This window comes from Porites lutea, chromosome 1 (assembly GCF_958299795.1).
Source record: "Porites lutea chromosome 1, jaPorLute2.1, whole genome shotgun sequence".
Lineage (NCBI taxonomy): Eukaryota > Metazoa > Cnidaria > Anthozoa > Scleractinia > Poritidae > Porites > Porites lutea.
In genome coordinates, this window is record NC_133201.1 from 1,630,201 (window position 1) to 1,652,997 (window position 22,797).

General features: G+C 38.2%; 3 protein-coding genes across 4 annotated transcripts in view; 2 read left to right on the forward strand and 1 right to left on the reverse strand.

Annotated features, from left to right (window-relative positions):
- The window catches only part of LOC140941781 (E3 ubiquitin-protein ligase MARCHF3-like), a 6,897-nt gene extending 92 nt beyond the window's left edge, over window positions 1-6,805 (forward strand). Inside the window, exons 1-4 of one of the 2 annotated variants that reach the window (XM_073390803.1) lie at window positions 1-97; window positions 3,008-3,160; window positions 4,084-4,413; window positions 5,570-6,805. The exon at window positions 1-97 is cut by the window's left edge and continues 92 nt beyond it. In XM_073390803.1, the coding sequence (XP_073246904.1) occupies window positions 3,041-3,160; window positions 4,084-4,413; window positions 5,570-5,917 (798 nt within the window). In that variant the 5' untranslated portion in view covers window positions 1-97; window positions 3,008-3,040 and the 3' untranslated portion in view covers window positions 5,918-6,805. Of the gene's footprint in view, window positions 98-1,083; window positions 1,146-3,007; window positions 3,161-4,083; window positions 4,414-5,569 lie in introns of those variants that run through there. The other variant, XM_073390796.1, reaches the window with a different exon arrangement.
- A 6,908-nt stretch (window positions 6,806-13,713) lies between these two features.
- Window positions 13,714-16,664, forward strand: LOC140941685 (beta-1,3-galactosyltransferase 5-like). The gene has a single exon (XM_073390700.1). The coding sequence runs from the start codon at window positions 13,734-13,736 to the stop codon at window positions 14,838-14,840; it is 1,107 nt and encodes a 368-aa protein (XP_073246801.1). The 5' UTR covers window positions 13,714-13,733; the 3' UTR covers window positions 14,841-16,664.
- A 160-nt stretch (window positions 16,665-16,824) lies between these two features.
- Window positions 16,825-22,752, reverse strand: LOC140941695 (elongator complex protein 5-like). Its single transcript, XM_073390710.1, has 10 exons — window positions 22,605-22,752; window positions 22,397-22,457; window positions 20,406-20,486; window positions 19,885-19,935; window positions 19,408-19,508; window positions 18,999-19,124; window positions 18,541-18,669; window positions 18,323-18,384; window positions 17,936-18,037; window positions 16,825-17,116 (listed from the first exon to the last, which is right to left on the reverse strand). The coding sequence occupies exons 1-10, from the start codon at window positions 22,660-22,662 to the stop codon at window positions 16,907-16,909; spliced, it is 981 nt and encodes a 326-aa protein (XP_073246811.1). The 5' UTR covers window positions 22,663-22,752; the 3' UTR covers window positions 16,825-16,906.
- Window positions 22,753-22,797: the final 45 nt, after the last annotated feature.

Sequence of the window (22,797 nt, forward strand, 5' to 3'; positions counted from 1 at the left end):
TTCTCTCACAGCACGGGCATTATACTTAATCTACGGCTCAGTAGCCAAGTAAGGAACTACATCGAAAAAAAAACCTCGTTTTAAAAACGTCGATGAGGTAATTACTGTTTTTGTTTCTTAGCTCAGGTAATTAAGTTGACGTTACAAAATCTAATGGAACTTCTCAGACTAGGGCACAAAGTTAGCTTTTTCCAGCCTCTCAGTTGCATGAGTCAAGAGAGCCGAAGGGCGAAATAGTTCAGCCTTACCCTTTTTTCCCTGACGCTAATTTTCTTTTCATAAGGGTCTGGAACAGGTTATCCTAAAGCGGAGACAAAGTCAAGTCATGAGCCCATTTTTTACCTCTAGTCTCTAAATAAGGGAAATTTTAACAAACATGAGGTTGACCGTCATCTAGAAAACCTGCAGTTGTATCGAAACGACTTTGTATCGAGCCGACCAGTTACCGTGAGCTCAATTTTATATAAATTAAGTCCAGTTTTAATGTCCCAATCCTTCCTTTTACTGAATGGTAATGTCGGTAATACTGAAAAAAAGATCGAAGATCATAGATAGTTTTTAAGCGCCTGCTTCACAAGGAACCCGATAGTTTCGTATGTCCGGACTACACAGTTTATCGGAAAAAATTCTTCATTCAATGTCTCCATGAAGACTTTTGGGATCAACTACCTTGCTGCTGAGGCATATTTTTGTTTGAGTCCACCTGTTAGCTTTTGGCCTGGGCTCAGAATTTCATGTGACAGCCAGCTGAACGAGCGGAAGTTTTAAGGCGACACATTTTTCGGATTCCTGGGATGAGTTGGCCATCATTAAGGTTTTTTTTAGTCTGTGAAAGCATTAAAATATGAAAGCTTTAGTTTTGCTAATAGCAACGTTTTCCTATCGTGAGCCAAAAACCAAAGCTGAAGCTCTGCGGGCCAAATTAAGACACTCTCACTCTGCCGGGCCGTCAGCTGGTTGAAATCCCCACCCACTCGTCCCCCAACTTTTCCATCCTTTGTTTTTTACCAGGCCGTTTCAACCTGGGCACAAACAGCCTTCCTCCCATTTGATACTCACCGGCGTTGTGAAAATGCTGTTACAAACGGATTTTCCTTCCTTAGCCTTAAGAAAATGTGTTAATTATTGCCACTAAAGCCTAAAAGGTAAGAATCATCTTCTAGTTTTATTTTATGGCTAATTTTCACCCGTTTTTCCGAAGGCAGCTGTCTCGAACAATATGTCCAACGCAATGTGCCGTAATATAAAATGCTGGGCGCGCTGTAGTCCTTATGTTTACTTTTTTCTCACATCCTTTTTTCAGCTAATACATGTTAAACTTCGTCATAGCTTAAGCGACACGCGAAAGATTGTACTATAAAAAGCAACTAAATTTTCTGCTAAAGATTGTATGTTTTAGGAATTTATTTTGGAACGAATGATCCTTTTCATGGAAGACTCGATCGATCGGCAGTTTTCTTTGTTCCTTTGTTCTGAAAAATCGGTACAAGCAGGTTATTTTCTTAACGTCGAGCCACTCGAAAAAGTTTTTTTCACCTTTTTCAGCTTTTATTTTAGACGACACTAACTGCATACAAGCTTAAATAGTTTTCTCAATGCCTCCTTTCATTTATTGGGGACCAGCTGTAATTTAGCTAATTTAAAGTTGTGTGTGAAGGTTGTGTTAAATTAGACCACGTTGGTGCCCTATCAATTTTGTTAATTTTCACGAGACACAAAAAAGAGGGCAATCTATGGGACAGTAAGAAACCTTAATGTGTTTCCTTTTTGCAGATTTTAGGGTTCTCTGGAACTTATAAACTCTCTGTGTTAAAAAAATCCACTGTCCAGTGACAAATTCATATTTGATTTTTGTTGTTGTGCCCTTGAAACGATGGAAAAGAGAATAACAACTGTGATAACGTTGGGTTATTTTTATGATGTATTTACTGAGGACCAAATTTCAGTTCGAAGCATATGTTGTAAATTTACTACCAAATGAAAAACCCATGCTGATAATCAGTAGCAATAAGAAAGAATGTTACTTTTGTTATATAAAAAGATAAGAACCATTTTTTTTTGTGATTCTTTTTTTCGTTTTCTGTGCCCGGCATGTCCAATCTCTACGCCATCTGTCAATCAATAGTTTCAGTTCAGTGACATTGATTGTTGCCAAACAAGAAACAATGCTTTCTTCTGCATGTTCAAAAAATTAAAGCACAAAAATATGGAACTTTTTGTAGATTTTTATTTGATCTTGTCGTAGATTCCTATGTCTACTTTGTTTTTTGTGTGTGTGCTGCTATACAAGTGCAACATGCCTTTTCTTCCTGCCCTTATTGTATTTCCCTTGAATTTTGTATTTAGTATAAATATATATAATTATTTATTTTAAATCTCATTTTTGGATGCAAGTGTTGATTTTCTTGCTATGATCTGGTAAAAAAAAAATGTTTGCAACAACCATTCTGTTTATCATTCAGTTAAATTCATTTTGTTGCTAATTTTTGAAGCATCCTCCATATATTTCCATCATCCTGAATTTTCTGACTTAAAGTGATAATCAATAACAGTAAACACTGCCAATGCATCATCGATTCACCATAACTGATTACTCTTATCAATATATTAATCATCTACATTGATTGATGTTGATTAACATTAATTACTGTGGCAATTAACTTGTAGTGTTGGCGAAAGACAATGCTTAAGCTCGTGTACACAAGCATTGTTTCTATTTCTCAATAAATTATCAGAATAATGTACTAAATATTATGATTTCTGAAATTATTGAACCATTTCTCTTGATACATTTATGAAGAAAACTGATTTTTTTCCTGTGATAGAAGGCTCATTTACACCAGTGGAAAAAAGTGGAATGGCTTTCATGATTATACCCATTCTGTTCCTAAAAAGATTACTGGGACCTCCTCTTTCTGAATATATTTGACGTGTACCAGGGCTTACAGGTGCCAAAAGTCATGTCAGTTGTAATGTTCTTGTTTTTGTTTTCCCTACTCATGTTAAGGGAATTTTGTGGTGCCCTAGCCAGCATTAAAAGATGAATACTGCTACAGAGGAAGGTGGTGCCAATTCAACTCCTCACAAAGTAAAAGTTGTTTCACCTTACCTTTCTGATTCTGCTGGTACAGGAACATCACAAGACAATGAGGAACAACAGGTTAGGACTTCAATCATTACTAAAATCTTGAACACAAGGGCAAAAGGCAGGCACCTATTTTATAGTACAGTCGAAGCTCTCCTTGTGACCACTCTCACAAGCAACCAGCTCTAGTTACAACCACCTAATTTGTGAAACCCCATTTGAACTGTGACTTAAACTTTGTAATGAAATGCTCTTGTAAGCAACCGCTCCTATAAGCAACTGCAACCACTTTCTGGATTATCCAACTGGACTTTTCTTTTGTTTTTGTAGCCCTTGTAGGTGACCACTCACAGCCCTTAATTCATATAAATCAATATTTAGATGAAACAGCTCACTGCACTAGTGGTTGTAATATTTAGATTTGGGGTTATTTTGGTCTAAAAACTTGGACATAAAGTTCAGCTTTGTCTATATCAGATATAAAGACACTCATTAAACATTAATTTATTGTGTTTTTTCTTTATGAATTATTAATCAATAATGAGTTTCTGAAGCTCTCATAAGCAACCACCCTCTATTGTTTTACCTTGCAGTCACTTGCGAGAGCTCATTCTCGTAAGCAACCAGCTCTAGTTTCGACCATTTTTTTGAATTCTCGAGGTGGTTGCTTACAAAAGCTTCAGCTATATATGCAGTACAGTATTAATGTACAGTGTGCAGTGTATTTTGTGACTGGTTTTCCTTTTGTAAGATTTCTTAATTATTTCTACCATTTTGATTTTGAATACAGAGGAGGTCTAGGAAAAATGTAGAAAAAGGTTTTTTGGGATTTGCATGTTTCTCATCCATTATTGATTTTATACCCCATCGGGAAGAATGGTTAAAGGCACTGAGTAACTACTTTAGCACAGAATTGACCAAGTACTGCAATAATATCATCATGACACGGCCTTTTTAAAAAGAAAACAAAGACTGAATTCAGTTTGCTTTGTTTACAGGTAGCAGCATCTTCTCTCGCTAACCGCCAGCAACGACAGCAACGAGTATACAACATGATGAAAGATCTCCAGCAAAAGCACTTAGCAACACTTTTGCAAGGAGAAATGAGTGAGAGGGAAAATAATGATATGCAAGAGTCTCAGAACATTTGTCGTATATGTCACTCACTGGGCGATGAACCACTCATTACACCATGCCACTGTTCTGGATCAGCTAAGCATGTACATGCAACATGTCTGTTAACTTGGTTTAAAAAAGCTGTAAAAAACACCTGCGAACTCTGTCGACATAAAGTTGCTATCAAGAGGAAAGGAAGGCCATATTCAGAGGTTGTTGATATGATTTTTTTTTACTTTAATACATGTATGTCTAGTACATAATTACAATGCAACAAGTACTCAAATTGACACACTTGGAAGAAATTTATCCAATCGCAACGTTTTTTGAAAGCAAAAAATTCTCAGTTCTTTTGCAAGCAAGCAAATAAAACTCAAGGTTCAACTATGCAACGGTTGAAAATGTTAAAACCATTTGAACTAACCTGACCTCTCAGGAAACAGCCCTCAAATCTATGAATGTTATCAGTCCATTCACAAAAGAAAAAAAATTGTGCATCTTTTGTTTTCAAAAAACGTTGTGATTGGATAATCTTCCAAGAGCCCCAATTCGGGCAGTCATGCTGTAAATGCTTGTTTTAAAACTGCATAAACATTAGTGTATTTAGTGTCCATCCTATAGAATTGTGTGCCTTTAAAGTTAGGACCAGCTATATTGTCACACTGTTGCTATCTCTTTATAAATCTTTGCATCAATTTAGTCCCAAAAATAATAAATCATAGTCCAGTTCAATTATTTAGGGCTATGTTTAAGTGTTGAGACTGTTTTCTCTCATCTGTTGCAACAGATAGCAAAGATTCATGGTCTTAAGAAAATTCCCTTTTCCCTCAACATTTGCAAATGGTCAGCCAGCTTTATTATAAATTATTGTCTTGGATAAGGATGTATTTACTAGCCCAGAAGTTACCGTAAAATTCTGAAAATAAGCCCCGGGGCTTATATTTTTCAAAGGCCCTTTTTAAGGGGCTTATTTTTGGAGGGACTTATATTTGGAGGGGCCTATCTATGGAGGGAAATGTGCATTTCAAAATCAATTGAGCTAGCCGTATAGTTGGAAGTAAATTAACCGTTTTTGCTTTGTTTTACTTTGTATTTGAGCACAATTTTCAAAGTACAAGCCCGCGGGGGGCTTATATTTGGAGGGGCGATTTAAAGGAGGGTTTTTTGCGTTACCAGATTGGGGGGCTTATATTTGAAGGGGCTTATACATGGAGGGGCTTATTTTCGGAATTTTATGGTATTTCATTAGCCCCAAAAATTCACTAGCCATATACCCAAATCCACTAACCCCCAGGCTGTTGGACACTGTTTTTTTTTGCATGCTGCTCTTGAGTACCTAATTATGATACTTCCTTTATTAAATTTCAGTGGCGAAAGCCAGAAGACAAGCCTATTCCAATAATATGGTTTACAGTTTTTCTTGTTGGACTATTTCTCAACGTTTTTGCGATTGCTGTCAATGCATCAGCTTTGTGTTACACCACACCCTGTGTGATTTTCTATGTTGTCAACGGATTTGGAGTGATTCTGGATACTGCCTTTCTTTATTTCTGGTGGACAAAGTGTTTGTTCTTTTGGAGGAAATGGTGCGCCTTAAACCAGGATTGGTCAATTGTGATTGGTCCTGGCCAGTTAGCTCCTCAGCGGACAAATCAGGATGAACGGAATGGAGATAGGACTACTACATCATGCATACAAATGCCACATATTGTATAATACTACAAAAGCAAGTGCTGTTAATAACATGTAATAAGAAATTAAGTGCTCACCAAATTTGATTGACTTTTTGGTTTATTAGTTGAATTAATTGCCTTGGTGATGAATTAATATAATTGCAGTCACTTAACTTTATATCATAAGATGAAGTGGCAAGTAGTGCATGAACACCCAGGTGGGTACAGACTTGAATGGGATCAATGGTGACAACTCATCAAAGTCAAAATAAGCTGACAACGGTGAATGATCAGTTAGGGTTTTAACTCTAGTTATAAACTTGACTGATCAGTTGAATCTCAATTTTATCAGTCATCAGTCACGCTGAAGGACTTCCAATTTGCCTACGTGTAGTAGTGCCCTCCCGGCGAGGAGAAGGTATGGCTTCACTTAGGCTACTTCCAACAGCTCTTCAATTTTAAATGTCATTGTCATCAACAGTCCTATTCGGAACTTCTACACTCACTAAGATGACCATGTTAAACTTACCTATGACAGAATTCTGCTGCTCAATAGATAAATAATTTACCTGCCAGTGAATTATTGTCAGCTGTGTAAAGTTATTATTTATGGTAAAGAACTTTATTTTAAAACTTATAAGTTATTAATATCACATCAGTATTACCATATCAAATTATTTAGGTTGTATAATATAATTTATTTGTAATAAATTACCTAGAATTAAGTTGAATATTGTTAGGTTTATCAGACTAATGTGATATAATTCAAAGATAATATATTGACAGCGGTTACAACTGAGAACTAAATTTTGCTTATGCTGACATGACTGGAAGGGGAATAGACTTAAAAACTATCATTTCTAGTTTTTACGCTTCTCTCTTTGATCTTGTCATTTTTGAACAAAAATAAAGGAGTAGAAGTGGAAAAATGTATAGTACTTTGTCATTCACAAATAATGAGAAAATTTATTAAAGCACAAGTTTGAGTTTGCCCAAGCCTCTGTTTCAAAGCAAGGCTAAGGGCGAAGCTACTGATATGAAAATCATTTTTATTCTCATGCAAATTGAACTTGTATTCAGTCAAGAAAGGTTTTGCACTTAGCCTCGTTTTGAAAGTGACATTTTTTTGGAACTCGCCAATGGCCTATCAAAATATTACCTGCAGATAACGTATTGGCCAAAATTTACCCAAAGAACAGTCAACTGTTACAAAATAAAAATCAGGAATATGATTTTCCTAAATTCCTAGGGGATACAAAGAAAACGTTCTAAAATTTGTCAGTTTGAGGGGAGAGGGCATAAAGGCTTTCCTATTTCTAAATTTTCTTTTTGTTTATACATTATGTGGTTTTCAAAAATGAATGATCAATAGAATAAAAAGTCGTCTTTATATGCCTGGCCTTTAAAGTTTCATTTGCCCATTAATTAGCTTTCAGTTTTATTTGATCTCCCCTCCCAGCCCTCAACCCATATACACAGAACACAATACCTATACGGTGAAAAACTTGGTAAATAAGTCAGTGAAGTTGTCGAAATGTACATCACGAACATCACATCGCCTTTCTAGCTATCAGGGAAGTGGCAAGATTTTTGTGGGGTATACAGAGATGATTATTTTTCTTCGACGGTGGTCAACCATCAGCTATTATTAACAGTACAAATTTGTCTCCAAAACTGAAACCCACAAAAGACGCTAGTAGACTCTTGTAGTCCGCCTTTACTCTTAAAATCCATAGGTCCACTTCTTATCCCACCGAGCGCGATTGCAAACAACGACGTAACAATAAGGTATTTATGCCCTCGTTTATCGCGGCTCACGTGCATGGGTTACGCGTAGAGTACTTTGCAAAGAAAAATAAAAGACTGCTCGCAGTCCAGCCACTAGAAATTTCACAAACGGTGGCAAAACTATTGATCTCAACTGATCCTTCGTGAAAACGAAAGATTACGCCAAGATAGGAAACCTCTATGTTTTTATCATCATATAATTCGACATTTGATTGTTCCAATCTAGGTAAGCACGTGCGAACAGTGGCATACAGTCCACACCCCTGGACTTATAAGCTGGTATCTAAAAAGGTTTGGATAACTCAGTTTGTCAAAAGAGGAAAGAATTTAAATAGTCGAGTTCCTTTAAGATAAACCCAAGCCGTTGGAAGATCCATGCTGTGGGGTACGAGGAATTCGAACTACTTGGTTCAACTTTTGGAAAGTTTCGTCTATTTTATCTATTTCGTCTATTTATCTTTCTTAATCTATTACGAAAACCCTTCAAGTAGAAAAGGGGGAGGGGAAGGTAACTAAGGGGCGTCCGGAGTCGATGTCCCATGCAGTCTCTTCACCGTCAGGGCTGAAAAGACCCACTCTACTCTCTCGACAATTTTCCTTCCTCTTGGAACTTTTCCAGTTTGTGAAGACTAATCCAGGCGTGACATGCGCGTGCAACTATTTCAACTTGAACTTGAACTTTGTCAAGGTTTATTTACATAAATCAACAAGTTATTTTGGAATTAAAATGTACAAGTATTGTCAACAGGATTCCATCAATCTACTCAAAATGAACTTTAGAAAGTACCAGAAATTGAAATTATCTCTCTCTGGTCGTTTCATTACTTTGCATAAAAAATTAAACTTTTTTCCTATGTTTTCCTTTAGTTACATGTACTCAGTATTCTGGTTACTTAAAGTAAAAATGGACTGGAAAAATCTACACTGGAGTTTTCAATATGAAATGAGTTTTTCTATGAGTTACGTAACTTAGGTATCCACATTCTTTGAAGAAAAGACCAAGTTTACGATCGACTCTTTAATTTTTTACAAAGCAAGTTGCCCATATATACAGCGAAGGAACATAACTTTTTTACCGCCTTCTTTAAATTCTTGCTTCATGTTCCTCGTAGTAAAACATTCTTCTCTTTTTTGTTCTCCTTGTTTCTTCAAAAGGGCATTTAATAACAAACGTCAAATAGCTAAGCAAAAGACGACACCGTTGTACACCTTTGTAACCTAAACTATACAAATATACAAAACATATAATCAGGAAAATCAAATTTTGATTTAGATAGAGACACAAATACCCCAAATCTGTTGCTAAGTAACAGAAAAGTGTCCAGAGTCACTGTGGGTACTCTTTCGTACCTAACTAAAATGTTCGATTATGTTCACCGTTAATTACGAGTCATCCTCAACTCCTTTTTTTTAAAGCAACTGTTTTTTAGGTAGCATTGATATTACTGTTCACCGATCACTTATGAGTGACTGCCGGTCGACGGTCTGTAAACCCTCTTAAAAACGTGGGTCATATTTCGCTGTTGTCCAGTTGCACGAAGAAAGCTCTTGTCTGCAAGGTGCTGTTATGGTGCTTATCTTTCTTTGGCGTCCTAAGACAGAGGATTCGTGATAAGGCTTATCGGGTTTTGGTATAGTGGAAGAGGGTAGGGCCATTCTTAAGAAACAAGCACCCCTGAAGATTTCTGCCTGTTCGTTCTTGGGCAAATCTTTGACGAGTTTTACCGTTTGCTGCCAGCGACATACTTCCCTAGTTATGGAGGGTGCTCCGCTCGCCACAGTGACTCGTCTCTGCAATCGTCTTCTGTCCTGAACTGCCTCTCTCTGACAGATTCCGCTCAATTTTCTTTCATCTTTTGGCTCATTTCCTTTTTCGATTTCCTTTCCAAATCCTTTTCCTACTGCTAAATCTCCCTGCTGCGACTGCCGGCGGAGTGGTTTTGGGGGAGCAACTGAGGACTGCGAAAGGCTTCTACGATACTTTGGCTTGAGTCCAGAGTCGCCATTGACGACTGTAGTGGGTAATGTCTTCTCTTCATTCTCTTTCTCGGTCCAAGCATGAAATTTTCCTGGAATGTTCTCTGCAGGCTGCGCGCCATTATCCAAAATGTTACTCTTCGGAGAAGAAGCTTCATAAAACCTGCGGCCTGCCCACCTGGCTGCTGTTACATCTGCGGTGGCACTTTTAGGCTTCTCTTCAGTAATTTCGCCATCTTGAGTCGTAATCGACGACTTCACCTTTTCACCAACTGAATTCAATTCGGACAGAGATAGCGACTTGTCCGACAAGCTCCGGCGAAATGTCGGCCTTGAATTCGAAGTTGCGCAATCTTTGCAATCAAACGTCTCCGGCAAGGAAGTACTTTTTCTAACCACTTGACGCAGTGATTGTTCGGATTGTTTCCTCAGCGGTGTCAAGCGTGGTAAGGTGCCAACACTTTCCTGGGCGACTTTTAGCGGCGGGCGACACTGTTCCCCATTTTTGGCATCGTAATATTTTGCGATGTACAAGTGCTGGATAGCAAAGTTGGTCATTTTGGCGGCTGATTGTCGTAGAATCTTGTTTTTCATTCTATCAATATCCTCCAGCTTTTTGTATAGCGATTTTTCTTCGCACGGGTTTTTGCTGAGCAGGGCAAGCGACAAATAACTTTGCGTCTTTTTCATGACTACCTTCCTTCAATGTTCTGACTGAGATTTTGTCGGCCGTGACTGATACATCAAGACGGACCAGATTTAACCTCGCCAGTTAATTAAGTACCATTTGGTTGTTTGAGCACCGTGGTGTCTCAATCTACGCAAGTTTGCTTATTTACTTTGCAAGGCTTAACTTAATTCTTGTTTGTACAGTACCTTTTTTCTTTATTGTGCGCTGGTTCGAAGTTCACTAGCATGTAGAAGAAAACAAGAAGTATTTACAACTTTTTTGCAGGCATGTTTGACATGTTTTCCTTTATATTAATTGGCTTCTCAAGGGTACATGCTAAGTACTGTAGTGCCTAAAGAATACTTTGCAAAACAGGATTTGCTTCACGTGCACATGCACAGCACTAACTTGACAAAATTGTACAAAAGGCAACCCCTTAAGGTTTGATTTTTCGTCCGTGAAAGCACTTTAACCATGAAAACCTTGATTATGCACACTAAATAATGATGATGTTAGCTGTTCTGCTAGGGTTTATTCCCTGACTGTCTCTTCTAATGCTCTTTGAATGGCCACGCAACTCCGCCGAAATCAAGCACGTTGACGTTCAGTAATGAGATCACGATTTGGGGCGGGGTTTCGTGAAACACAAAGAGTCGTAATGCGGATGAGGCTGCTTCTGGCCCGCTTTCACTTGCTTTAGCGATAAACAAGTAATTGTCCAGACTTTTCTGAGACTGGACGGAAATAACTAATACCCCCGAAGTGAAAACACGTGAAGTACTCCGTATAGTTGAAACTCACGTGCGTGATTTTAACTTAAACAACATGTGCTAATTAATACACTAGTCTTTTGCTAGGAATAAAATTACGTGCTGTACAAGCCATTAAACTTAGTTGCCGGCCACGCAACGCATAACTCTCAGGTCCATGTGTCACGGAAGCGTAGTTTAGTGTTTGCACGCCCCATAAAAGCGTTCAGGCACTTTTTCTTTGTTTGCCATCTTCTGAGAATATAGTTACATAACACACCCACTTTTGCTTTTCTTGGGGCTTTTCTTGGTCTTCGTGTTCTCAAAGAATTAGGATGATAGGAGGGATAGACTGGAATGATAGAAATTGGAGGGGTGAATAAGAAGTTAACCTCTAAGATTCGGTTATTTTTTGACTCGCTTAACCAGAACTGAAAATCCCTATCCCAGGCGTGCCATGTAGCTGACCCGCCACTTCTTGCTTTTTGTAGACTCACATGCGGGATGTTACGTGTTATTTTATACAAGAGGACAAGCGTGCTAGTCGCACAGATGACTTTAGGTGTGCAGCCCGCATTCGCTACATGTGCACTTGAAAATTGCCACACGCGAGAACTCACGTGTCATTTTATGCGATTGGGCAAGTGCGCTACTCGTGCATGTGACTTCAGGTGTGCAGTTGCGTTTTGAAATTTTCCGCATGCGGGAAATCACTTGTTATCTAATCACAAGACGTAGCGCCAAAGAGAATGCTATTGGAACCATTTTGCTATGAATGTGGATATAGATGTTTATTATTGTAGATGGTTTTAGGTAATTGCCTTCAGATTTGCACTGCTAATAACCTACTGGGCAACATTGCGACATCAACATTGGTGGCGGTGATTTTCACCGGTGAAACTCGCGCGCCATGTCTGATGTGATTACTATGAAAGCTTTCTCAAACTGTGTTGCATTGGTCGGGACTGAAATAGGCTAGGAAAAACTCGAATGATAGGTTGATGGTGTCAAGACTGCGCATCCCACTCGAGTTTTCTTGGAGTACTCGCGAAGGCGAAACATTTTTCGGGAACTGAGGAGTGGAGGCTAAATAGTGCTTAACCCAGGAGGTACTGATTCTACTCTTAGTAAGCCTCTTTTTTCGGAAAACAGCGGCCGGCTCCGCCATCCCTAAGTATTCCTCCGAGCGGGGCAACTCGTGATCACACAGGAATTAGAGATAGGTCTCTACCCGCGGCGGGTAGGAGAGAACCCTGGGAACGAAGTTGAGGAGGTGAGCGGAATGCATGAGTCTACGGCACAGGACGGGAGCCAGTGAGGCTCCCGCATGGGACCCGCTTCCCCAACCTCGAAAAGCGCCCTGGGGAGGAGGTTGCTACTTCACATTAAACGCCTTCTTTCTAATAAGTACCCCCTCCCTTGTGTTCTTGTTAATCACGAGCTTCCCAAACTGGGAATCGTTTTCTTCCCCTCCCCAGGGAGGATGTACTCAAAAAAGTTTTATACAGGGAGGGTCCGTCTCGCCGAGGTTCGACTCCTTACCCTTTTATATACCATTTTTTACAGAAAAGGTACCCCTATCGTGTACAGTCTGTTGAAAAATGGTACCCTTTTCACAAACCTAGTTTAGAATTTGCATCCCCTTTAACTGCTGTAAATGCACTGTCTTAACGCACTGGATAAATCACAAATCAAAACACTTTCTCGACTTTTTCACGGCCTCAAAATGCATCTGTCTGGTTTTTTGAGCCTTTTTACCGACTGAAGGAGAGGTTATCTTTGGGCAAGCTGTGATTGATTTGTACAGTGCCCAGGCCTCATTTGCTTGGCCGCGCGTTGATCTGGCCCGGCCACTTCGGCGCATTTTGGATTACCAGCTATTTCGAGAAAGGTTGTCGGAAAAAGTGCACACGACAATCCCTAAAGGCATTGTGAGTGGTTTTGAGTTCTCTGTTTTTCAAAGAAATTTGAAAGAATTGGCACGAAAGGCCGTGGAAATGTGTTTGCGAGTGCTAAAGGAAAGCAACAAAAGTAGGTTCAACAGCTATAGTCGTCAGGAACAGAGTATTGATCATAACCCATGTTACCTTTCGGGATTGTCGCGTGCAAATTTTTTTCCGACAACCTTTCTCGAAATAGCTGTATCGCTGTTTCTCTGCAGAGGCATCTAGAGATCTCTGAAGGGCTGGGGAGAGGAAAAAAAAGCGCGCGGGCGACGATGGGAAGGGGAAGAACCTCTGCTGAGCAGAGAGGGATTATCCTTCGAGTTTGTCAAGGTCTGCTGGATTCGTTTCTTTAAGTTGAAAAGCTTTATTGGTTTCTGTATCTGATGCTATCCTATTTCTATGATCCTAGCATGTTTATTTACTTTTGGACTTCGAATTTGTTGGAAAAAGTTGTGTTGGAAAGGGAGCATGGCGGCTGAGATGCCCAAATAAGATGCCACCTTGTGTATTACATTGAGGCTGAATTTGAGCGAATTATCACGAAAATTCGTTTGAACATTAGGGACAACAACTAACTGCAGAATAAGTTTCACTGACCTTTTTTGGTATTTCCCACAAATTTTAGGATCGCTTTACTGTGACTTTACTGTGGTACCACCACAGAGCCTGGGTTACCTGTGGAGGAGGACAAGGGCTTATCGGTGGGAGACGCATGTGGATCATGTAGTCATGCAAAGACTCGGTCGCTTCACTCGACGTTTTCGTGTGACATTATTCGTAGTAGGGATGTTGGTAGTTGTGTTTTGCCTCAAGAATATCCGGCGCCTTTTGCCACCAAATTTCACATGGATCGATCTAAGAAATCACGAACAGAGCCTTCCCATCTTATCTCCTGTCGTGGAACCTCGATTGTTCCTCGAACAATCTTTGTTTCTGCTTGTAATAATTTCGTCTTCCCCAAACAAGCAAGTAAACGCAGAAAGGAGAAATACGATACGAAAAACTTGGGGCAATGTTGGTGAAACTCGTGTACCAAACGATGTTGCATGGAAAGTTGTTTTTATGATGGGCAAAGCACAAGAAGACAAAATGGACCGGGCAGTCATGGCGGAGCATAGCAAAAATGGTGACTTACTTGTTGGTGACTACAAAGACGGATATAGAAATATTCTCATAAAACTCCTTATGGCATTTCAGTGGGCGTCCAAAATAAAGTGTTCCTATGTTTTGAAAACGGATGACGATGTTTATATCGAGATTCCTAAGGTAATTGAGTGGGTGATCGCCCGAAACGATGTGGATTCTCTCTATGGTGGTAATCTTTACCATGCAGAAGTAGTCCGAGACAAGAGTCATCGGCATTATGTTACCGAGGAGGATCTTTCCCTGGAACACTACCCTGTGTATTGCAAAGGTTCAATGATGGTAGTTTCAAAGAGTTTGGTTCCTAAGATGGTGGATTTATCAAGGCATATTAAAAGAATTGGCCCTGATGATGCTTATATAGGACTGCTAGCCTTCCAGCTAGGGTTGAAACCGGTCCAAATAAAAGGATTTCATCAATCAAGTTACATATATATGTTTATTAATTACTTAAGTACATGTCAGTTACAGGAATTAATAGGAATTGGAGATTCTCTCGGTCCAAGTCAAGTAGAGTATATTCATGAAGTTAAAACATCATTAGCAAATGATAATGAAGTACCTTCTACTTTTTGCATATCACTGCGAGGAGAATTTCTGCTTTCACTGTTACAATGTTGCACATTGCTGTTGATATTGTTATCATGCTGCTGCAGGCAAAGATTTTGCTTGAGAGTAAAAAAGTTGAGATGATCTTTTAGCGACCAGGGAGGCCTGCCAGGGTAAATTCCGATTAGCGACATGGCCCAAAAAGTAGCGACAGCACGTAAAGTGAAATCGCGACAAGAGATAACCTCCCTCGGCCAAATTGCGACAGTGATGGCAAAGCCGACAATAAGCGACAAGCATTTATAAACACTGACACGAGACGTTTTAAAATTCAGACGGGCGACATGGGACCTTCCCCTGGCAGGGCCTCACCAGGGGCCTGTTTCTTGAAAGTCCTGATAATAAATGGGCCAGGAAAGCTTTTTTTAACGTTTGCTGTGTGTACATTTTGATATCAAAGATTTCAGTAGCTTTGAGGATAATAGAATAGAACTATCAGTTAACAAACAAAACAAAATGGACTGGCTTGTTTCTAAGAACTGCTCTTTTAATCTTTAGCTTTTGATTTTATTGGCTTTGGCCATAAAAGTTACCCGGACTTTTGAGAAACAGGCCCCATTTGAGTTAATATTGCTCTTTAAATGCACTCTTCAATACACAGAAAAAATATTTATTGGCTGTGTAGAGGTCTATATTTATTTATCAACAAAATTCAGTGTCTAAGCAAAAATGTTTCTTCCAAAATATGTTTGACAACCAATCCAGTCTGTCCCCTTGTCCTCTGGGGACAAGGTAGCAATGTTCCTGGTGTTCAGATTGCAGGGACAGTGCAAAGAGATCTGAATGCCTGCAATAGGCAAGGGACAAGGTTAAGTAAAAATTACAAAGTTATCCAGACCTTGAAAACTGGGTCCACGGTGAAAATGATACACTTTTCAAGGGGTGGGGGTGTAATGAAAACTACAAACCTAAGACAAGTAGACCTCAAACTCTAAGAAGTTCTAGCCTCCTGAGGAGAAACAAAGTGAGAAGTAAAACTAGTGAAAACAAAAGACAAAAGACAAAAGATTTAGTTTAAAGAGTATTCAGAAAATAGTATATACATATTAAAACCAAGGAGCTGTCAAACATATTTTAGGGAGTCAGATTTGAGTGTTATTGTTTAGAAGTATTTTAAATCTTAGAATCCAAAATTGAGCTATGTTTGATGTCTCACCCAAAGCACAGTTTGGCTCTGTCTTGTGAAAAGTTTGCCGTTTCACTCGGGCGGTACTACACAGGTTTAGGATATAGAGGATATTACATGACGACATGGAGATGCAAAATTTCTTTTTGAGACTGAAAAAAATTTCACAAGGTCTTTGCTCAACAATCCTATGGATTTTTTTGTTGAAATTGAAAAAAATTGACTAAACAGACACAGAGTATTTATATTGTCATTCTTGGTTATTTGTCAAAGTTGTGCTCAAATTATATTGTTACTGGTATATAAGTATATTTTAATATGTTAAATTATTTGCAAGAGAGAGTTATATAGCCAGTGTAAGAGTATAATACTTTATTGACTAGGAATGATCAATATTTTCCTATTTAAATGATTTTGCGGTTGAAGTAATGTATGTTGAGTGAAAAAAAGCTTTATAAAAAGGTATTACAAAATTTTAGCACCAGTGCATATTGATTTGTAGCTAGCCTTGGACCAGGCTCTTTATAGGGGAACTTGGGCAAATATATAGTTAATTAATTCACCTGACCTTTAAAAAATTTTGGGAAAGTGTTCTTTTGTTCTTGGTTTTTATTTCTGAGAGATCCCAGATGACACAATGATATTAGAGAGATTAAACATCGTGTTTACGGCAAACAACAAACGTGAATTTATACCACGAGACCAAGTTTCCCTTTTACTTGTTGTTTACTGTTCATTATAACTACATGAAAATTAGTAGATTCATGCCGATTCTATCCATAAGAATTGTTTTAAGCTGATTTTATCTGCTCATTTTGAAAATTTCTCAACTTGAATCTTGCATTTGCCGTTTGCTGTAAACCGGATGTTTAATCTCTGTATTACCGATCTTTTTTTAGTCAATAAATTTTTCATAATTTGAAGGAAACAAAATTCAAAGAATGAGCAAATAGGATACTTTATTACATAAATAATATAAATTAAACAATACAGGGTGGTAAAATTCTATTTATCTCTAAAAAAATTAAATGTCCAAATCATCATCAGGATCCTCATCATCAAAATCATCTGCTTCATCAGGTTGGTAGAATACCTTCCCCTCCCCTGAGGGGTGTACTGTAACCTCACTTGTCTTATTCTCATGGTACATGTAGGGAAGCTGAAGGTTTGATCGAGCTTGTCGTTCGTCATCAGTCAATTTGAGATTAAATGTCAGGTTTTGAGTTGGATCAACCTGAACAATTAGGAAGGTGATGATTAGTTGATTTTCTGTAGTATATAATTATTAAGTCTGAAAACAAAAACACCCTTTTCCCTGATTTCTTAGGTGCAGGTGGAAAGAGACTCTGAAAAAACAGCAAATAAGGGGGTATGGGCTTGAAAAAACATGACCGCTGTGTTGGTGGAGAAAATGCAATATTGTAGGGGTGCATTAAGTAAAGCCCCATTTAGAAAGTGACTTCTGCTCTGATTAATATCAAATTCTACCTTAAGCCTTTAAACCCTAAGATCAAAATTTGAATTATCATTTGTTGCCCCTATTCATTTCCTACAGAAGTAGTGGGGAGAAGTTGATAAAATATCAAGCAAATTCATCTTGTGTGATCATGTCCGTAATTCTCATGACCACTCTGTGTTACAAAGCATTGATATTACAAGGAGAAATTTGATGCTGATTACTCTTAATAGGGCTTAAAGGGTTAAATTGAAAACAACAACAACAATGTTCAAGACAATTAATTGGAAGGGGAATATAGAAGTTTGTCAAAAATCAGCTGGAACTTACTCCAAGCAGCCCCTCATCTAAACACCTGAAGGTATGTTTTATGAACTGGCCCTTTGTGGGAGCAATGGCAAGGGATCTTGGAGGAAGGGCATGTACCATAGAAATCAGCTTTTGAGAATTGTCCACCAATATTCACTTTATCAACCAATATTCACTTTATCATCTCACAGTTGAAAAAACTGAATTAATGTGATAGCAGTGTATCAGTAAGTTTCAGTGGGTATGCACTGAACATTTTACTACAGGTTTGAGGGTTTAAACTTATACCTCTGCAACTGGTTCATTATATTTTACAGAACAGGATGCATTCCACTCCCTTTCTTCGTGTTCTGTCATTTCATACTCATCATTAATGGTAATGCTTTCAACCTAACAAATAACACAACAACAATTCAATAATGATAAATTAATACTTCTATTCTCAGTATAAATATATCATCACTATCAATGCCAAAAATTAAGAATCAAGATGGAATCCATTAGGAAATTGAGTACCATAAAATTCCGAAATGATTAGTTCTGAGAACTAAACATTTTGTGGAGCTGATTAAGATGGAATCCATCAGGAAATTGAGTAATAATAACAGCACTACGAATCTCTCCTCTTTCTCCAGTACTGACATTTTCATATTAAATCCATTTGACAAGTCATACCTTCTTCAACACTTTTCCTGTTTTCCTCTTGTGTAACAGTCTACAGCAACTGACTGTTTCATCTGAAACGAAATTCATTCTATGAGCCACAAGTCACTTACACGGCAGAATGTAACTGAATGAAAAGGGTGACATCAGGCCAGTAGTCTCCCAGCAGATTAAAAGGTCCAGAATCTACTGGATGGCAAGACACCTTAACAGATCACCAGACAACATACCGGTATTTTGTTGTTGATTTTCATGTGTTAGCATCAAAATGGATGAAGCCAGGAAGTTAACGGCAGTTAATGGCTGATCATTATGGAGATCAGAATGTACCAAGCAAACAACTTGTACAACCTGATAACCTGAGGACAGGAAAAGAAAAAAAATGAAAACAAAATCTGGTAAATCACAGAGAATAAATTATTCTAAAACTGAAGGGTTTGATGGATAATTGAGAACAATAAAAAATTGTGTTCACTTATGATTTTAAATCAGATCTCCAAATAAAAATTGGCCTTTTGTGCTGATCAAACTCCTGGGACTATTATTTAAAAAAAAAACTTTTAACAATAATTTATTTGAGCACAATAATAACTAATTATTATTATCAAACAAGTAAATCAGGAATGAAATCACTAATGAACCAGCTGATAATAACCTAGGACTGAAGTACACAGAAGTTGCACTATACCTGCTTGTGAGTTTGTTGAGCTGCTGGAATACAACTGATGCAGTGATGAGCATACAGTTGATGTTGGTTTCCAAAGCAACAGCTTACTTAAGGAATCTATCACAATAGCCACCTTTATCACACTGTCTGAAAAAAAAAAATACATTGAAAATAAAAATTGTAACAGTTGCTTTATATTTATCACCTTTTTATAAGTGCGTCTTGCCTCACCATAGAAGGTCAAAATTTGTCTCCCTTGACCTCAAAAATGGAAGCATGGTGGGAGCACTTGTTTGTTTACACGTATCTATCCTTTAACAAACGGCAGTCTATCATTTGTTTGGCTTATTTTTACAATAACAAGCCTGCATCTTACAGTACAGGTATATGGATCATAAATACAAGTAAATGGAGGTATCTGTTCTCTTACCAGAGTTGCTTACAAAGCCATCACTATTCAGTTTACTCCTGACAATTTGAGCCAGATTTGAGTTTTGATGGATGATACAGACATGTTTGTCACTGTCACCACTGCAAAAAACACAAAACATACACTTACAAAAATTATTGTTATAGAATTAGCAAGTCTGATAAATTATTTCCATACACGGTTTTCATCTATAACTCTTCTCTCCTTAATATTCTTTACCTTCATCATCAAAAGCCTTTCCTATAAGCACAAAACAAAATCTTATCCTTTCCTTGAAAAAGAAAAACCCAACATTACATACTGACTACTTGTGTTCACACAACTTCAAAATAAAAAATTAAATAACTGAGTAAAACAGTCAATCATTAACCTACCAAACAGGTGTTTAACTTAAGTGGAGCACTTTCAATGACTTGACCACATTTAGATGTTCAGTTTAAAAAGACAGCGTTTTAAAACAGACTAATATTAGCTTACCATTCAAGATTCCACCCTAAAGGATCAGTGAAACCATCATAGCAAAAAATCCTGCAAAAAATTAAGCCCTTGTAAAACTGAATTGAAGGGGTGCATGAAATAACACCCACAGTGTCTTTACCTGATGTTAAAGAGTTTGAAAAATATGAAGTAATTTATTAGGAGAACCATCCAGCTGATTATACTTTGCTTGCCTTAGGACCAACATTTTACAGTGGTCGGTACTGGCCTGAAGTATTATACTTCAAACCAAAAAATATGCATACTTCAGCTATCCATAGGAGAAATAAAATCCCACATACAATCTTAAAACCTAAATATCTTTCATGAGTTACCTCGCTAAAACGACACCCTGAAATATCCACCAAATTTCAACTACCAGAATGAACTTAAATCCCTAGTCACACTCCTAAAGTGTGTTAAAAAAAAACCAAAATTCGCAGCACTTTTTCAGAAGAGGTTACAGAGAATATTCAGGGAGAAAGGGATCAATGATTAATATTACACAACCTGTTTCTGACCTTTCTCTCATCTGTGTATCAAATGCAGAAAGAAATTGGTCTGTTGGAACATCCCAGAGTAGAGCATGCACATAGTCAGCACTAAGAAGAAGTAATGGATATTGATTAGAATTTTATAGTTGGACATTGCAAAAAAAAGAAAAAAAAAAATTGCAGGAATAAATTCTTCTCATGTGTCAATGTTCAAAGAAGTCCCACGATGTCTTTTTGGGCGGCTTTGATAGGCAATGCAGTCCAAGTCAGAGTCATAAACAAAAGTACCAAGCAACATGATCTAGTGAAAACAGTTTTCCAATTCTGCTTAGAACTCTGTCACTTACCAGATAAGTAAAAGTAGAAGGACTAAGCAAATAAAAGTGCATGGGAGTAAGCAATGTGATAAGTTCACACTTATGTCTCTTTTCTGACTCTAACAATCTGGCTTTCAATAAACTATTAGTGATGGTGTCATAAGCAGAGTTGGAAGAGAATGGGTTCCGATTCTTGAAACAGGAGGGCTTTGTTAATGACATGGACAGACAGATGAAAGTGTCACAAATAAACTTTTGATCAGTAGTAAAACAGGTCTTTTTAACTTTATTTTCATTAACGTTCAAAGTCATTATTTCTTGTTAATAGTCACCACTGGTCCCCCCTGAAATAATGTCTGAGGAACAAGAACAGAGATTGGAACATTGCATTTTTATCCAAACCCCCCTATCGAAGGCATGATTCCGACAGGCCCTTATCTCTTAATCTGCAATTTGTACAGGTCCCTTATCTCCACACACAGAAGAGAGGGCCCAATTCCCACAGGCCTTGTAGTAATCCGAGTAATATGAGTTTCCGACAGGCCCTTGTGGTTAAAATGCTTATTGCAAAACCCTTTTTTGTGGTTTCCGACAGGGTCCTTCCGGATATTATTAAATTATGCCTTCCACGGGTGGTGAGGGAAGGTTGAAGAGAGGGCTTGCAGATAAAAAATGGAATGTCCCATTCCATCTGATGACGTGTTACTCATTTTGCGGAAAACAGCAGAGGGGTCTCAAAATGTCAGCTGAATTTTCAGTCTACTGCAAGTAAGGCTATTCCTTTTGTTTAAATAATCATTCTTTACCCCAAATATGCACATTCCTGAAGAGCTCTAAAACAAACTACTGTGCCATAAATGTGGGACTTGAGGTACAAAACATGAATCATATCAAACGAGGACACTACCTATCCTTAAAACCTCAAAAAAAGCGTTCTACTCGACGTGTACACGGGTCACCGTACATTAATTCAATTAAGATATGTATAAGTTTCTTTCAGCGAACAATCGTGTCACCATGATCAAAGTTTTAATAACTTGTCTTACATGTATCAAGGCGCTATAAACCTTAGCTATTTCAATTAAGTGTGAAAGTCCCTTATCCTTTTCCTTCTTAATCCATTGTATATACCAGAGAGGTCTTAGAAAATGCCCTGGATAGTATGGTGACCCGTTATGGTGACCTGTCCAATCGTGTCTCCACCGGTACAATATATTAGCGGCAAGATACACAGCCTGCGAAATAATGCGCGCAGTTTTGACTCATCTGTTGTTCACTCTTTAAACCCAATACGTAGAAAGCTTTTTTTAATACTTCGGAATGTTGTAATTAAAGAAACAAAGACTTCTTTCCTCTATTGATTGTCTTTTCTCTTTCTATCCGTGAAATCTCTAATGTTTTCCTGAGAAAATGGCTCCGAAACGTGCATATACCTGCCTAGCGATTTCCCGTCACTAGAGCCAACTAGGAGTCACATACCTAAAATTCCTCTAAAATACAGTCTCAGTCAAAATGGTTGGGACACTTTGGGGTCTCCTTGTCCCCTCAATGTTGGTGTACAAGATTTGGTGACCCAACCGCGATAAACAACTTTGAGAGGGACGAGGTGAGCAGGAGAAGGGAAAAAACAGCGTTTGGCTAAAGTGTCCCAACTATTTTTGTCTGAGACGGTAGCTTTAAATACTGGTAGGAACTGTTTACCTTTTAAGCAGAGACTTTACAAAGCAGTATAATAAAGGCCTGCCACTTTGACTTATGCTATCTGCAAGGTAAGTTAAAGAAACATGAAAAGCTTGGGCTGCAATATCGAGAAGGGTAAATGTTGCTGGTTTAAAAGCGTTGATGTTGCGCTCAATGTTATCCTGATTTTCTGAAGCTTCTTATCTTAAAATGAGAAAAAAATGCTTACCATGTATGACAACAAGGTGAGATTTTTCTTTTCCATTAAGAATGTCTCCCAAGAGCATTATATTTTTCCGTTATATGCTAAACGAAATGACCGTACGACTTTCTGAACTTCAATGCCCAGTGGGCCGCCATATTGGATGCTCTTGAACTTGGAGACTGGGGCGCACCATACAAACAGTCAGTGGTCGTCAGCG

What these genes read in the sequence shown, in the direction of transcription:
- LOC140941685 (XM_073390700.1), top strand. Translation starts at nt 13,734, where the DNA reads ATGCAAAGACTCGGTCGCTTCACTCGACGTTTTCGTGTGACATTATTC.
- LOC140941695 (XM_073390710.1), bottom strand. Translation starts at nt 22,662, where the DNA reads ATGCTCTTGGGAGACATTCTTAATGGAAAAGAAAAATCTCACCTTGTT. An exon ending in TCACCTTGTTGTCATACATG is followed by an intron (nt 22,458 to 22,604) that starts GTAAGCATTTTT and finishes CTTACCTTGCAG; the next exon opens with ATAGCATAAGTCAAAGTGGC. An exon ending in TGGCTTTGTAAGCAACTCTG is followed by an intron (nt 19,125 to 19,407) that starts GTAAGAGAACAG and finishes TTTTTTTTTCAG; the next exon opens with ACAGTGTGATAAAGGTGGCT.